The sequence below is a fragment of the Equus caballus genome, chromosome 30, assembly GCF_041296265.1.
Source record: "Equus caballus isolate H_3958 breed thoroughbred chromosome 30, TB-T2T, whole genome shotgun sequence".
NCBI classification, from domain to species: Eukaryota; Metazoa; Chordata; class Mammalia; order Perissodactyla; family Equidae; genus Equus; species Equus caballus.
The window spans coordinates 37,406,614-37,421,216 of NC_091713.1; the positions used below are offsets into that span (position 1 = coordinate 37,406,614).

The window sequence follows — 14,603 nt, forward strand, 5'->3', positions numbered from 1 at the left end:
CAGATGAACCCCAGGGCAGACCGGCCGTATGCAGGTTTGCAGGGACACTCCCCCATCCGTGGGGTTGCTCCCCACAGGCTGTTGATCAAGTCCTTTTAGAGCTGGTAAAAGGAAACCTGAAGCTACCACACAGTCACCCAAGACACTGGTGGTTGTCCTAGTGAATAGTGCCTGTATTTAGTGTCCACCTGAGTTTGGAGTGACACCTGTAAGAGCTATTCCAACTGGAGAAGACAAGGAAACCCGAGATAGGTTCAATGTCTTCTCTCTGCACCTAGAGGTGCAGATATCAACTCTGGATTGACTTAGTACTCTGGGGAGAGCAGGACCACCCAGCAACCAAAATACACCCTCTCAGCCCTCCATTTCCCGTCCCCAGATGAGCGACTCACTGCTTTTTCTCTTCTGCTCTTCAGCTACGCACAGACTCAGAGAAGCGCTCACTGGCAGAAAGTGGGCTGAGCTGGTTCAGTGAATCAGAGGAGAAGGCCCCCAAAAAGCTGGAATACGACAGCGGAAGCCTGAAGATGGAACCTGGGACTTCTAAGTGGCGGAGAGAGCGGCCTGAGAGCTGTGACGACTCGTCCAAGGTTGGAGAACTGAAAAAGCCCGTCAGCCTGGGACACCCTGGTTCCCTGAAGAAGGGCAAGACCCCGCCCGTGGCCGTCACTTCCCCCATCACGCACACGGCGCAGAGTGCCCTCAAAGTCGCAGGTGAGCCTGGAGTGAAGGAAGGGACAAGGGCAAAAGGACAAGGGTCGACACTCTTCTTGACGGCCGTCACCCCGTAGGACGGTCGTAGACCTTTGCCCGGTGCTCTGATGTCCCTCTCCTGGTCTTCACAACAGCCCTGTGAGTCAGGAAGGAGGGGTATTAAAAGTGGAATAAAACCTCAGAGGTTAAGAGGCTGGGCCAAAGTCACACAGCCAATAGGAGGCAGAGGAGGAGGGGACTATGTTATGTTCACAGACTAGTTTGACCCGCCTTCCAACGCTGCCCGTCGGGGTTTTCTTTCCTCTCCCAGGACGTCTGGTCGGTGTACTTGCCTTCACAAGGTGCTTGCCTGACCTCCCGGGACACTGATCGATCCGAATCTCATTGCTCCCGAAGTCGGCCCTTTGGGGGACTTTTCGCCCTAATCTGTCTTTGCCTCTGGTCTCTAATCCCCAGGAGGTGGTGCCATACTCGAGGCTGTTTGCTTCCCCTCCTTTTTTCCTCCCTTGGCCAGTCATTAGATGCGATTCCTTCTTAGTAATCTTTGTGGTTGCCTCAGCCACTTTAACCAAAATGGAATATCCTATTCTGGAAACAAACAAAAACCCTAGGCTACTCCTACCCAGCATCTCCTTCCCTCTGCCAAGAAATTTCGCCAGCTTCTAGTACCTTCGGACCCACCCTTAGGCCCCTAAGACTCTGCAGCACATAGGGAGGCTCCTTTCTCCCGTGGAGGGGGAGAGGAGGGTTTGCCGGGATACTGGCCCCGTCAGCTTCTCTTCCCTCGCGTCTGGCCCTCTTGCAGGCAAACCTGAAAGCAAAGCCACGGACAAGAGCAAGCTCGCGGTGAAGAACCCCGGGCTGCAGCGCTCCTCCTCCGACGCTGGCCGAGATCGCCTGAGCGACGCCAAGAAGCCGCCCTCAGGCATCGCTCGCCCTTCCACTTCAGGATCTTTCGGCTACAAGAAGCCACCTCCCGCCACAGGCACGGCCACGGTCATGCAGACAGGTGGCTCGGCCACTCTCAGCAAGATCCAGAAATCCTCTGGCATCCCCGTCAAGCCCGTGAACGGTCGCAAGACGAGCTTAGATGTGTCCAACAGTGCAGAGCCCGGGTTCCTGGCTCCCGGAGCCCGTTCCAACATCCAGTACCGCAGCCTGCCCCGGCCGGCCAAGTCCAGCTCAATGAGCGTGACCGGCGGGCGGGGCGGCCCTCGCCCCGTCAGCAGCAGCATTGACCCCAGCCTCCTCAGCACCAAGCAGGGAGCCCTAACGCCCTCCAGACTGAAGGAGCCTTCCAAGGTGGCCAGCACGCGGACCGCCCCAGCCCCTGTCAACCAGACAGATCGGGAAAAGGAGAAGGCCAAAGCCAAGGCAGTGGCCCTGGACTCAGACAGCATCTCCCTGAAGAGCGTGGGCTCCCCAGAGAGTACTCCTAAGAGCCAAGCCAGCCACCCCCCAGCCACCAAGTTGGCGGAGCTGCCACCAACCCCTCTCAGGTACCCAGGCTGGGCAGCTTCCTTGCCATCTGCAGCCCTGACCCCTTCACACATCCCTGCATGCCTTAGACCAGTGAGGCACGGTCTGTCCGCTCTCTCCGGGCCTTTGCATGGGTCTGTCCCCTTCGCTCCCTGTAGGTCAACTTCCTTCTCCCTCTCTCAAAACTGTCTTCAAAATTCACCCCATTTCTACTATTCCCTGATCAGCCCTTGGCTGTCTTCAGCACTTGGACGGGTGGTTTTACTGTTTGTTGACGCCCGTCCCCATGTGTATATACATCCACCTGTGTCTCCCATGTGTATCTGCTGTCCCCCCACTTAGATTGAAGGGGCCCCAAGTCAGGCATCAGATTTCCTTCCATTCTATTCCACGGCGGCCTTGGCATAAGCCACATACTTAGCAAATAGCCAGAGAGCGAGGAACCTGGACCAGAGTTCTCTGGATTCCCCTGCCTTTCGCTTCTCCACCTCCGTTATTCTAAATGTTTGTTTTGTCTGCACTTCTCTCAGGGCCACAGCTAAGAGCTTTGTCAAACCACCCTCACTAGCCAATCTAGACAAGGTCAACTCCAACAGTCTGGATCTGCCATCGGCCAGTGACACCCACGCTTCGAAGGTCCCGGATCTGCACGCTACAGGCTCAGGAACTGGGGGCCCTCTCCCTTCTTGCTTCACCCCGAGTCCAGCACCCATTCTCAACATTAACTCAGCCAGCTTCTCCCAGGGCCTGGAGCTAATGAGTGGTTTCAGTGTCCCCAAGGAGACCCGCATGTACCCCAAACTCTCAGGCCTGCACAGGAGCATGGAGTCCCTCCAGATGCCAATGAGCCTGCCCAGTGCCTTCCCCAGCAGCACCCCCATCCCCACCCCACCCGCTCCCTCTGCTGCACCCCCAGAGGAGGAGACAGAAGAGCTGACCTGGAGCGGAAGCCCCAGAACCGGGCAGCTGGACAGGTGGGTGGATAGAGAGCTGAGCCTGCCTGGTCCCTCGGCCTCTGGCCGTTAGTAACCCTCTCCTGCACTGATTGCCACTTCCTGTCTCTCCAGATTTTTTCACGTACGTTAAGTAATTCCATTCGCTTCACAACAGCTCCGTGAGATAGGTGGGATTTTTTCGTTTTTGAATTATTATTCTCATCTCACAAAGGGGGAAACCAGCTCACAAGATGTTATGTGACTCGTCCAAGATCTCATCATTAGTTTAACAACACAGCTTACAAAGCTTTTGCTTCCGAGTCCAGAATGATCTCTGTTATATCACACCCGGTTTTCACACACCCTAATCCGGTCCTTTAGACAGCCAGCCACACCCCGAGTCCTAATCAGAGAGAAACACTTAGCGTTTCAGGTGCATTTCTCAGGTTAACACCCAGGCTGCAGCTGCCTTCTTGTTTTGTTTTTGGGGATCAAGGGGCTCCCAGGTGGTGTTGGGTGTGGCATCCCTGAAGCCTGTTCCAAAGGCCAGTTTGGAAGGTGGACCCACGTGCTCCTCTTTCTTTTCTCCACAGTAATCAGCGGGACCGCAACACCCTTCCCAAGAAAGGGCTCAGGTAACCCTTCGATGTGTTTTTTTCTTCCCTCTAACTGGGGCTCCTGGGCTGTATGAAAAGCCATGACTTGACCCACCCCGGGCCGCAGTCATGAATTAGCTGCCCTTATAACCGAGGCCTTTATAAGCGGTTCCTGTGCATAGACCTCCCAGCATCATGTCCAAGCTCACGCTTCTGTGTGAGTCACCTTCAGAGCCAGCGTTCCTTTTGGGTGACAGAGGAGAAACAGGTTTGCACGTGGTGATCTTGCACTTACCTGTAGCAGCCTGTGCCATCCCACCCCTGGCAGAACTTCCTCTCTGATTTTCCTCCTTCAAAGTCTGGGAGCACAGGCTGGGGTCGTGCAGACAGGTGCGAGCAGGACATGCCTGGTCCTCCTCCGTCACTGCAGCGCTGAGGTCTCCACTCAGGTGACCCCGCTCCTTGGAAGCCCACGTGTGGAATCACAGAGCTCCCTCCCGAGCTCAGGGAAGACCCTCTCATGCCCCTGCCATCGTTTCAGTCCCCACCTCAGGAAGTCCTGTAGAGACACCCGCCAGTCTTCCAGCACCCTCCTGATGGTCGCGAGAGGATGCCGAGTTGCCTCCTCTTTGCTGCCTCCTTGGGTGGCCCTGTCTGCTTCCCCTTCCTTGTCCTGCTTTCAGAACCGCCACACCGCCCAAACCTCTGGCATCGCTTCATAGTTGCCCAGACCGAGTTCTTCTGCCGCCTCCTGCAGGTACCAGCTTCAGTCCCAGGAGGAGACCAAGGAGCGGCGACACTCCCACACCATTGGTGGGCTCCCTGAGTCCGACGACCAGTCAGAGCTGCCTTCGCCCCCTGCACTCCCCATGTCCTTGAGCGCAAAGGGCCAGCTCACCAACATAGGTTAGTGTCTTCCTCACTTGCTGTGGCGTGGGATGAGGTGGGGGTCACCCCGCGGGGTGAGGCAAGGCAGCTGGGCTTCAGTTTCATCTCATATTTGATGCGCTCTATTGGGCGGCTTCATGGTGCCTCAGGTCATCCATCCAAAATAGGATTGATGGCAATATGCTCCAAGATCCTAAACTGAGAAGTTGCCCCAGGCACAAGTTATTGGGTCCCTGTAGCATCAGAGAGTCAGACTGATGGTCTGGAGAAGCGGTAACCCGAGGCCGGGACATCACACTAGAGCAGTGAGCAGGCGGTCACTGCCAGAAAGGAGCCGCCACACCCAGGGCTGCACTTCCAAAATGCCGGGCTGGTGGGGAGGAAGGAGGGAGAGGTTATTGACTGCAGAGGATGGGATCTGCCTCCAGACCAGGAAAGTCCAGATTGCCCAACTGCTCTGACTGGGCCAGGGCCATCTGAGCCCTGAAGGCAGAGCTGTCTCAGACACGTCCTGGCCACACCCTCTCGAAAGCCTGAGGAGAGGGGAAAGCCAGGAAGAGGGCAGTGACAGTGTGACTCAGAGACAGGGAGGGACGAAGCTCAGGAGAGCACCGGGCCTGGCCATGAGCGCGCCACCCTGGTCTGGGAGGCAGCGTGCTGTGACCCGCCAAATGGGAGCCCGTCTGGGTGGGGCCTGGGACAGGCCTGCTGTCCCCTCGCAGTGTCCCCCTGTCATCTCCTCTTCCAGCTGAGTGAAGGACAGCAGTGAGGAAAGCACCAGGGCCTGTGATGTGCCTGGGGGTGGCTGTGGGGACCTGAGGAAAAACTAGGAATCGGGTCATTTTGCCTAGAGAAGGGAATGATTCTTACGGAAAGGTCTTGTGGTCCCTGAAGGGCCGTTACATGGAGGGTTCTCCGTCTCCACTGAGGACCAAACAGGAATGCATTTACGCGGTAGGCTGAGGGGCTGGGCTAACAGTGATCACCGTAAGCATCCAGGGCCGAGAGAGAGAGGCGTGAGCTCTCTTCTGTGAAGGTCTTTCTGGAGAGACTAGACGTCACCTCCTGTGGGGGCAGTGGGACAGTGTGGGGCTCTGTGTGGGAGTGAGCCCCGGGAGGCTGTCCCCCAGCAAGGGGCACGGGGGAGAGGTTCTGCGGGGCAGTCCGGAGTTGGCTGAGCCCAGCCTCACAGCGGGTTCCACAGCCTAGCCGGATGCTTCATCTGCTCCGACTGTCTGGCCTTCAAGCCACGGGAACGCTGGGCAGAGAGGGTCACATTTCTTGCGGCTTCAGAACCCAGCAGTGACGTAGAAGGACGCTGCTTTGTGGGGAGAGTCTCGCTCCCTTCCGTAACGCCAAGCCCGTGGTCCCATAGCTCAGCCCCTTGTCCAGCTGGCTTGCTCTCATCATTCAGATCCGAGTCTTGGTCTGAATCCTCAGTCCTCCCGAGCTGCTAGTTGTATTGTAGCGAACCACAGCATCCCGATAGCATCAGTGCACCCAAGCGATGGGAAGGTTTCAGAAAAGCTGCCGGGCCCCCAGCCTGACATTCAAACGCGACAGCTCTGGGGCAGGCAGGGCGAGGGGAGCTGCTCACCCCTCTTCCAGACAGCAGGTCCCTCTCCACTAGGCCCAGCTCTCCCGGGAGAGCCCCCATCCTCACCACCAGCTGCTTGCACACTCCCACTGCTCCACCACCGCCTCTCCTGCCCTCCCACCATGGCCTCCTATGCTCCTGGTGCTCCATTCCCCAAGGGACCGGAGAGCTGATGACCCTGCCTCTTCTCCTGCCCTCCCCCTCCTTCTCCTGTCCCCCTTCCCTCTGTCCTTCCAGTGAGTCCCACTGCGGCCACCACGCCAAGAATCACCCGCTCCAACAGCATCCCCACCCACGAGGCGGCCTTCGAGCTGTACAGCGGCTCTCAAATGGGGAGCACCTTGTCCCTGGCCGAGAGACCCAAGGGAATGATTCGGTCAGGATCCTTCCGAGACCCCACGGACGACGGTGAGACTTCATGCCAGCGCGGTTCACGCTCATTCCAGCTCTGCTGGGTCCGCCCACCCACCACCACTCCACTCCCACCACTCGCACCACCACACACACCTATGATTCACAGACATCGAGTTGGGGCCATTTCAGTTCTTTCTTCCCATCCCTTTGGAGGGTCTGGGGGCCCAGAAACCTTGGGTGGCACCGTCTGGCACTGGGGCTTGGGATGGAGCATCTGCCATTGGGGCTGGGGGCAGCGGAGCACAGAAGGTTAAATGGTGCCCCACAGAATGTTCTGGAAGCCATGGCTCCCATCCTCCTCATCCCAGCAGCGATCTCTCCTCCCCACAGTCTCTCAGTACATCCCCCGTCTCGGGTGTGGTGTAGCTCTTAAGTCCTTCAGAAGAATTAGGCGTTTCATTCCTCTTTCAAGAGTGTTCCAGGGCTTGGTGTCAGGGAGGGCCCTGTGGATTGTTGGCGGTGCTCTGCGCGTCAGTGGTTAGAGCCTGGAAGACCAGGCTCTCGGGGAGATGAGACTCCCGTTAGGATTTCAGGGTGCTCATTCCTCGCGGACGGGCTTTCGTTCCCTCAGTGGCTCTGCTGAGTGCTCAGAACGAGCATTTGCACTTCGACGCTTGTTTCATCTGAATGGTCCCCGCCTCCTCGGCAGGTGCCCCAGAGCTGAGGGGAGGCGGCACAGGCAGCAAGCAGCATTTGTGCTGCGCAGCTCTGAGGCGAGGCCCCCTGCCGCAGCTGACGTGCGTTCCTGCCTGGGAAGATAAGACGACGCCTGTCCACGCACGAACGTCCCCTTTCCCTCTCCCTTCACCCTTGTGCCCCTCGGAGCAGTCCGAGCGAGGGACCCGCCCAGGCTCCCAGAGAACGAGCCTGGAGGAGGAGGCTGCCTCCCTCAGGACCTGCCTGCTCTGGGCTGTCGGGATACCAGTTGGGTCCCCTGTTCTGTTCTTTCTGTTCACTCCAGATGCTCTTCAGAATCAGAATCCGAACTCCTGCCTTAGGGCTCTTCCCAGGGCCCGTCCTTGTCCCGGAATCCTGTTAACCCTTTGCGTTCTGCTTCTCTTTCAGTTCATGGCTCGGTGCTGTCCCTGGCCTCCAGTGCCTCCTCCACTTACTCCTCAGTAAGAGCCTTACCTTCTCCTCCCCTCCCCTCCCCCGCCGCTGCTCTGCGCCCTAGAACCTTGACCGGGTGGGGGTGGGGACACGCTGTCTCTTCGTTCCGTCCGTGTTCTGGGGTGGGGGCGGCAGGCACCTAGAGCTGCGAGCACTTGGTTGGGCGCTTGGTTCCTCAGTGGTCTTTCTGGCCTCGCCACCAACACCCGAGCAACTCCAGCGCCTTTTGTCCCCTCTTTTGAAAAGTGGACAGTCCCCTTGTCATGGAGCCCATTCTGTGCCATGGTAAGTGGGACGGCGACGTGCAGTCTCTAGGACTCCAGACCCTGGCGGTACCCAGAATTTCCCAAGGGTTCCTTGCGGGGCACTGGGCACTGCATCTGGCTGTCGGGTATAACGTGATTCTTAGGTTTGCTCTGCCCCTAATTCTTTCCCCCTTCAAGTTGATGGCAGTAAGGGTTAGTCTTCAGATCAACCAGCCTCATTGCCCAGCCTCCTTGGCAGAGAACTGTGTTACAGAAACCCTAGGGCAGGGTCTGAGCCGGTCTCGTGAGGAGCCGGGGCGGGAAAGAGTCTTCGCACCTGAGTCACTTCTTCCAGTTCTCCGCCTGCCTCTGGGCCTGGCTCCTTCCCCCCGTGGTAACTGCCTCCTTTCTCTCCCTTTCTCTCCTGTGCTCCTTCAGGCTGAGGAGAGGATGCAATCTGAGGTAGGGTGCAAAGCCCGTGTCTCTGCTTGTTAACGCCACCGCACCCCGTTTCCCTCCCAAGGCTGACACTTCCTTCTGCCACCACAAGCTTGTATTTCTCTTGCTTTCACAGCAAATCCGGAAGCTTCGTAGGGAACTGGAGTCATCCCAGGAAAAGGTGGCCACGCTGACGTCTCAACTGTCTGCCAACGTGAGTGCCGTGAAGCGGGGAGGCCCGGGCGGCGGCTCTGGCCGTGAGTCAGATGCGTTCGGCCAGAGGAGGAGAATTCTCTCGTGAGGCATCCCCAGGCTTAGATTCCGAGCGAGCGGGTCCTGTTCGTGCTCTGCCACAGAGCATTTTGGGGTTGGCTTCGCCTTCTCCAAGTTTCGAGTTTGATAAAGAACCAATGTGCCCCCAGCCTAATTAATAGGTACGGATGGGTTCACGTCTGATGGTCATTGAACTCCCTAAACATTTTCAGTGGTTCTACATGGAGGTGAAAACACCCTTGCCATTGGCCACGGATAGAAGTAGTTCTGGATTATAATCACAGAGCCCTCAGAATCCTTTGCCACTGCCCTGGGGTGTGTTCACGTCATCGTTCACACCACCTCCCTGGGCAGGCACAGGACTGGTTGTTAGAATTCAGTGTGCTGACCGTGACACCACTTAGGAAGCCCACTCCCCTTCTAGTCCAACTTCGCCACTCACAGCTGCCTTTTCTAGCAGCCTCCGTGGGCCGTTGGCAGAAGTGACCTCCGCCTCAGGTTGGGAGCCAGAATCTGTTGTCCCTGCCCCCCACCTGCCCACAGGACGTCCCTCTAGAGTGGGTCTCTTCTTTCTGTAGTCCTTGGTTCTTCCCCCCGTGAGGTGGGGAGGAGTGAAGCCACCTCCTCTAACGGGCTGTGGCCGTCTGTCCCTGGTGACCAAGTTGCAAACTGAGAACACAAGAACCATTTTCCCCTGAAGCTGTAAACAACAGCTGAGCCGGATCTGCGGCAGTTTCCAAGGGTTCGCACAGAAGTAACGTGTCTGAAATTTCCGCGGTGGTTCCTGGTTTTCTCTCTTCCCTTCCTCTCTGGGGACCCGACCATCAGGCCCGGGGTCTCCCCTGGAGCCGAGTGGAGGACGTTCACCAAGCCTTTGCCTGTGTCCAGCATACTTCAACAGCAGTTCCCTGGTGACTCCCTCTTCCCAGACGCTCAGTTCATAAGTCGTGTACTCGCCCGTTTGTTTGAAGCTCGTGGCCAGCACTGTTTTCCCTCTCGGGGACCCACAAGAATTATAATATAAACAAGAACCATCTCTTCTCTCCCTTGCACCCCACCCGCCACGGCTGGTGGCCTGGGTCATGTCCTGCACACCCCAGGAAATTGATGTCTGGGAGATGCTGGGGGGAGAGGCGCCAGGGAGGCAGAGAACATTAGTGTGTCTAATTCATTTACGCTGCAATCTGTCAGCCTTCGTGCTGTCGAGGCTGGGCGAGGGCCAGGAGAATGGATTTAGAGGGAGATTTTTCTTAGAACAGGAAGTTCCTTTGGCTAACAGAAAACAAACCAAACACCCAGAACTGACGGGTTCTGAATTTGAGAGGCAGAGTCTTGCTGAGGGTAAGAGCCCTGACCTCCAGCAGGAGACGTCAGGCCAGGACCAGGAAGGTCTGTGGCTCACCTCAGGACCCCCGATTCCACACTGGGCTTTGGTCGTGGTCCGTGGAACTTCCCAGCTGCCCACCCTCAGAGAGGGAAGAGCCCGGACCACTTCCTCTCCCAAAGGCCAGCCTCTCTGAGCACCACCACTCTGCCCTGCGCTCTGACAGGCTGCCTGTGGGGTTGAGGGCTGGGGGAGGTTCAGAGGAGGGACAGGGAGGAGAGCCCACCCAGATCTGTAAAGGGAGCGCAGCGAGAAAAGCAGCACAGAAAAGCACACGGAAGCTGGGGTCTCGGGGTCTCAGCCGTGGATTTCCAGGACAGGATCAGTCTGTCTGCAGACGTGCGGGATGTGGAGAAGCAAAGAGGAGCCAACTTGAGGCCAGAAGGTGGGAGTTCCCCGTACAGTGGGTGAAAGGGACGGGCCCAGGGTCACGACAGGTGAGCCCGGGGGCCCAGGCCTGACATCTGCAGTACAAGTGGGAGAGGGCTCATGTAGGACCAAAGCGATTGCCGCCAGCCACGGTCAGGGGGAGCAGCCTCCGGGCACGTTTCAAGGGCAATGGGTGAAAATTGGAGTTGACCCAACAGGGAGGGAGGTCATTAGCCACTGGGAGGCAGTGCGAGTGTCACAGGTGTCCTAGGGCTCCATATGAAGGACCTGCCCAGAATGTGTCCATCACTTCCTGCTAGGATCACCAGCCTGCTCAGACACCCTCCCCTCGTGGCTATTTCTCCGTCCCCAAGTGTCCCCTCTGTAGCCCCATGCCTCTGTCCCTTCACCATTCCGGCACACCTTGCTGCCCGTTGGATAGCCAGGGCTGCAGCCACGCTCTGCCCACCTCTCCACAAAGCGCCTGTACCCAGCCTCCTCTTAACTCCAGGTCCTGGGCATCCTCTACCCACGATACAGATCTGACATCTAGTGGCCGCCTGTGGGATGCCCTGACGTTCCTTGGGCTGCTTCTCTCCAGCCCTGCACAGTGGGCTGAAGAAGCCAGGAATGAGGAGCACTGGGAACGAGTTGAGAAGCAAGGGCCACCTGGGGGCTGGAAAAATGTGCCAGTTTCTCCTGGGAGGCGGTTTGGGTTCTGGAGGCCAGCCAGCTAGACATCAGAGGAGTTAGACCAAGAAGACAGGCACAACCCCAAGGCTATGGCCCTCCCATCGAGCAGAGGGACAGTCCCAGCTCTAGTGCATGATGAGTGCCTGGCCGCAGGTCCAAGAGCCCCCAGAAACTTGCCCTCGTGCTGTCTGTAACACTGTATCATTGAAGAAGCTGGTCCCACCCAGGAAACTTCTTCAGGCCGGGAAGGGGTCTGAGGGCACCTTGTCTGCTCAGGGAGAATGATACTTAAAAACACCGAGAAGTCTGTGGGCAGCGCCCAGCTTTGAGACAGGAGATCAGCTGAAGCGACCTCTCCATCAATCCTCGTCTCCCCAGGCCTCAGGCAGCCTTGGAAGCTCCTCCTGTGTCTGTTTCAGGCTAACCTGGTGGCAGCTTTCGAGCAGAGCCTGGTGAATATGACATCCCGTCTGCGTCACCTGGCAGAGACAGCAGAGGAGAAGGTGTGGGGCCTGGATGGGGGGTGGGTGGGGATGGACCCAGGGAGGGGTTCTCCTGGACACACAGGCCATGGCTGACCTCCTCCCTCCTCGGTGCCAGCTCCTCCCGCCCTCCCTGTCACCCTGAATTCTCATCCTGCCCCTCGACACAGTTGTCCCCATTCGAGCTCTCCTCCATCAGCTCTGGTGAATTCCAGTGCCCGGCCCATGCTAGGTGCTCCCAGTCCCAACTAAGGACACCATTTTCCTTTCTCGCTCAGGACACTGAGCTGCTGGATTTGCGAGAAACCATAGACTTCCTGAAGAAAAAGAACTCTGAGGCCCAGGCAGTCATTCAGGGAGCCCTTAATGCCTCGGAAACCACCCCCAAAGGTAAGGCATCCACCTGCAGATTGAGGGAGCCCAGGAGTGGGGTGAAGGGAGGGTTACTGCAGGTTTCTGTCTGTGCCACAATATGCCAGAGCCACACCAACTCTCCAGGAGGCAAGGGCCCTTGGATGGCCTTCTGTGTGACGCTCTGGACTGGTCAGTGAGGAGTCCCAGGGGCATGACGCTCTATCCCCGGGGATGAGGGAGAGGAGAGCAGGCCTGCAGTCCCCAGGAGTCCTCCCTGGAACCTCCCCTGAGCCAAAGAGCTGTCAACAACAGCCATTAAGGTAGCGCTTCATTCTCACCAAACTAAAGGGATTTTTACCACACGATCCAACAGTGACAGTCCATGCTGTTTACCCAAAGAGGGTGAAATTTTATGTCCCCACAAAAACTCAGGCATGAATGCTTAAAGCAGCTTTATTCATCATTGCCAAAACTTGGAAGCAACCAAGATGTCCTTCAGTCGGTGAATGGATGAATAAACTGCCAGACAATGAAATATTACTCAGCATTAAAAGGAAATGAGCTATTAAGCTATGAAAAGATATTGAGGAGTCTGAAATGCACATTACTAAGTGAAAGAAGCCAGTCGGAAAAGGCTGCATGTTGTATGACCCCAACTCTATGGTGTTCTAGAAAAGACAAGACTGGAGACAGTCAAAGGGTCACTGGTTGCCGGGGTGGGGCAGCCGGGGTGGAGATGAGTGGGCAGAGCACAGGGTCTTTAGGGCAGTGAAACTACTCTGTGTGTTACTATTGTGGTGGATACATGTGTCCAGACCCAGAGAAAGTACACCACCAAGAACGAACCCTCACGTAGTCTGCGGACTCTGGTTGATAACGATGAGTCAGTGTAGGTTCAGGGACTGTAATGGATGCGCCACTCCGGTGGGAGATGAGGACATGCGGCAGGCTGTGGATGTGTGGGGACAGGGGGTGTATGGGAAATCTCTGTACCTTCCACTACATTTTACCAGGAATCTAAAACTGCTCTAAGAAATAAAGTCTAAAGAATTAGCACTGTACATTTTTACATAAATGTGTTGTGCGTGCACACACATATATATATAATCATATTTGATCCTCATTTCAGTTCTCCAACAGAGAGGCAATCTACTCTTCAAATGAGACAAAGGTCACAGAGGTTACATGGGGCTCAGAGAAATCAGAATGTATGTTACCATCCACCACAGTGCCAGGCATAGACCAGTGCTCAAAGAAAACCTCTCCTACACACACACACACACACACACACACACACACACACACAGCCAATACCCCAAGACTTCCAAGATTCAACCCTGTTAAGATCTCCTTCCTTTGTTGAATTCCTCCCCTGGCTTCTGAGCCCCATTCCCATCTTGGCCTCTTCTTGCTGCTCCGACTCCTTTGTGGAACCCACTCCTCCTCTCCTTACTCCTCAAGTGGGCTATTTCCCAGGACTCCAGACACAGCTTTTTTTCTTAGGACTCTACACCCTTTCCCTGGTGTTCACATCTCTCCTGTAGCTTCCATAACTTCCTTTTTCTTTTAAATTGAGATAAAATTCACATCCCATAAAATTTAGTGGTTTTTGGCATATTTACAAGGTTGTGTAACCATCACCACTATCTAATTCCAGAACATTTTCATCACCCCACAAAGAAAGCCCGTCTCCTGAGCAGTCACTCCCCATTCCAGTCTCCTCTCATCCCCTGGCATCCACTAATCTATTTTCCATGTCTATGGATTTGCCTTTTCTGGACATTTCATAGAAATGGAATCATACACTATGTGGTCTTTTGTGACTGACTTCTTTCATTTAGCATAATGTTTTCAAGATTCATCCACGTTGTATCACATATCAGTACTTCATTCCTTTTTGTGGCTGAATAATATTCCATATGTGGATACACCACATTTTGTTTATCCATTCATCAGCTGATGGACATTGGGTTGTTTTCACTTTTTGGCTACTGTGAATAATGCTCCTGTAAACATTCATGTACAAGTTTTTGTGTGGACATATGTTTTCAGTTCTCTTGGGTACATACCTAGGAGTGGAATTGGTTGGTTATATGATAACTTTTTGAGGAACTGCCAGACTGATTTTCAAGATAGCTACACCATTTTACATTCCTACCAGCAACGTGTGAGGGTCTCAATTTCTCCACATCCTTGCCAACACTTGTTAATATCCTTTTTTTGTTATAGCCATCCTAGTGGGTGTGAAATGCTATCTCGTTGTGATTTTGATTTGAATTTCCTTGATGGCTAAGGATATATCGAGCATCTTTTCATGTGCTTATTGGCCATTTGTATATCTTCATGGAGAAATGTCTACTCAAATCCTTGGCCTATTTTTTAATCAGGTTGTCTTTTTACTGTTGAGTTTTAGAAGTTTTAATATATTCTGGACACTAGACCCTTATCAGATATACGACTTGCAAATATTTCCTCCCATTCTGTGGGTTGTACTTACTTTCTTGATAGTATTCCTTGAAGAACAAAAGCTTTCCATTTTAATGAAGTATAATTTATCTGTTTTTTTCCCTTAGTTTGTGTGTGTGTGTGCTTTAGATGTTCTATCTAAAAAACTATTGCCTAATCCAAAGTC

At 55.2% G+C, this 14,603-nt stretch overlaps 1 protein-coding gene across 15 annotated transcripts in view; it reads left to right on the top strand.

The window, feature by feature from the left end:
- NAV1 (neuron navigator 1) overlaps positions 1-14,603 on the top strand; it is a 231,926-nt gene that overhangs the window by 197,656 nt on the left and 19,667 nt on the right. For 5 of the 15 annotated variants that reach the window (XM_023632539.2, XM_070255877.1, XM_070255881.1 and 2 more), the window contains 11 exons: positions 417-714; positions 1,520-2,213; positions 2,724-3,167; positions 3,722-3,763; positions 4,482-4,630; positions 6,447-6,617; positions 7,689-7,741; positions 8,417-8,440; positions 8,553-8,630; positions 11,555-11,638; positions 11,896-12,007. In XM_023632539.2, coding sequence (XP_023488307.2) covers positions 417-714; positions 1,520-2,213; positions 2,724-3,167; positions 3,722-3,763; positions 4,482-4,630; positions 6,447-6,617; positions 7,689-7,741; positions 8,417-8,440; positions 8,553-8,630; positions 11,555-11,638; positions 11,896-12,007 — 2,149 coding nt within the window. The remainder of the gene's footprint in view (positions 1-416; positions 715-1,519; positions 2,214-2,723; positions 3,168-3,721; positions 3,764-4,481; positions 4,631-6,446; positions 6,618-7,688; positions 7,742-8,416; positions 8,441-8,552; positions 8,631-11,554; positions 11,639-11,895; positions 12,008-14,603) is intronic. The other 10 variants (XM_070255878.1, XM_070255882.1, XM_070255883.1 and 7 more) reach the window with 3 other exon arrangements.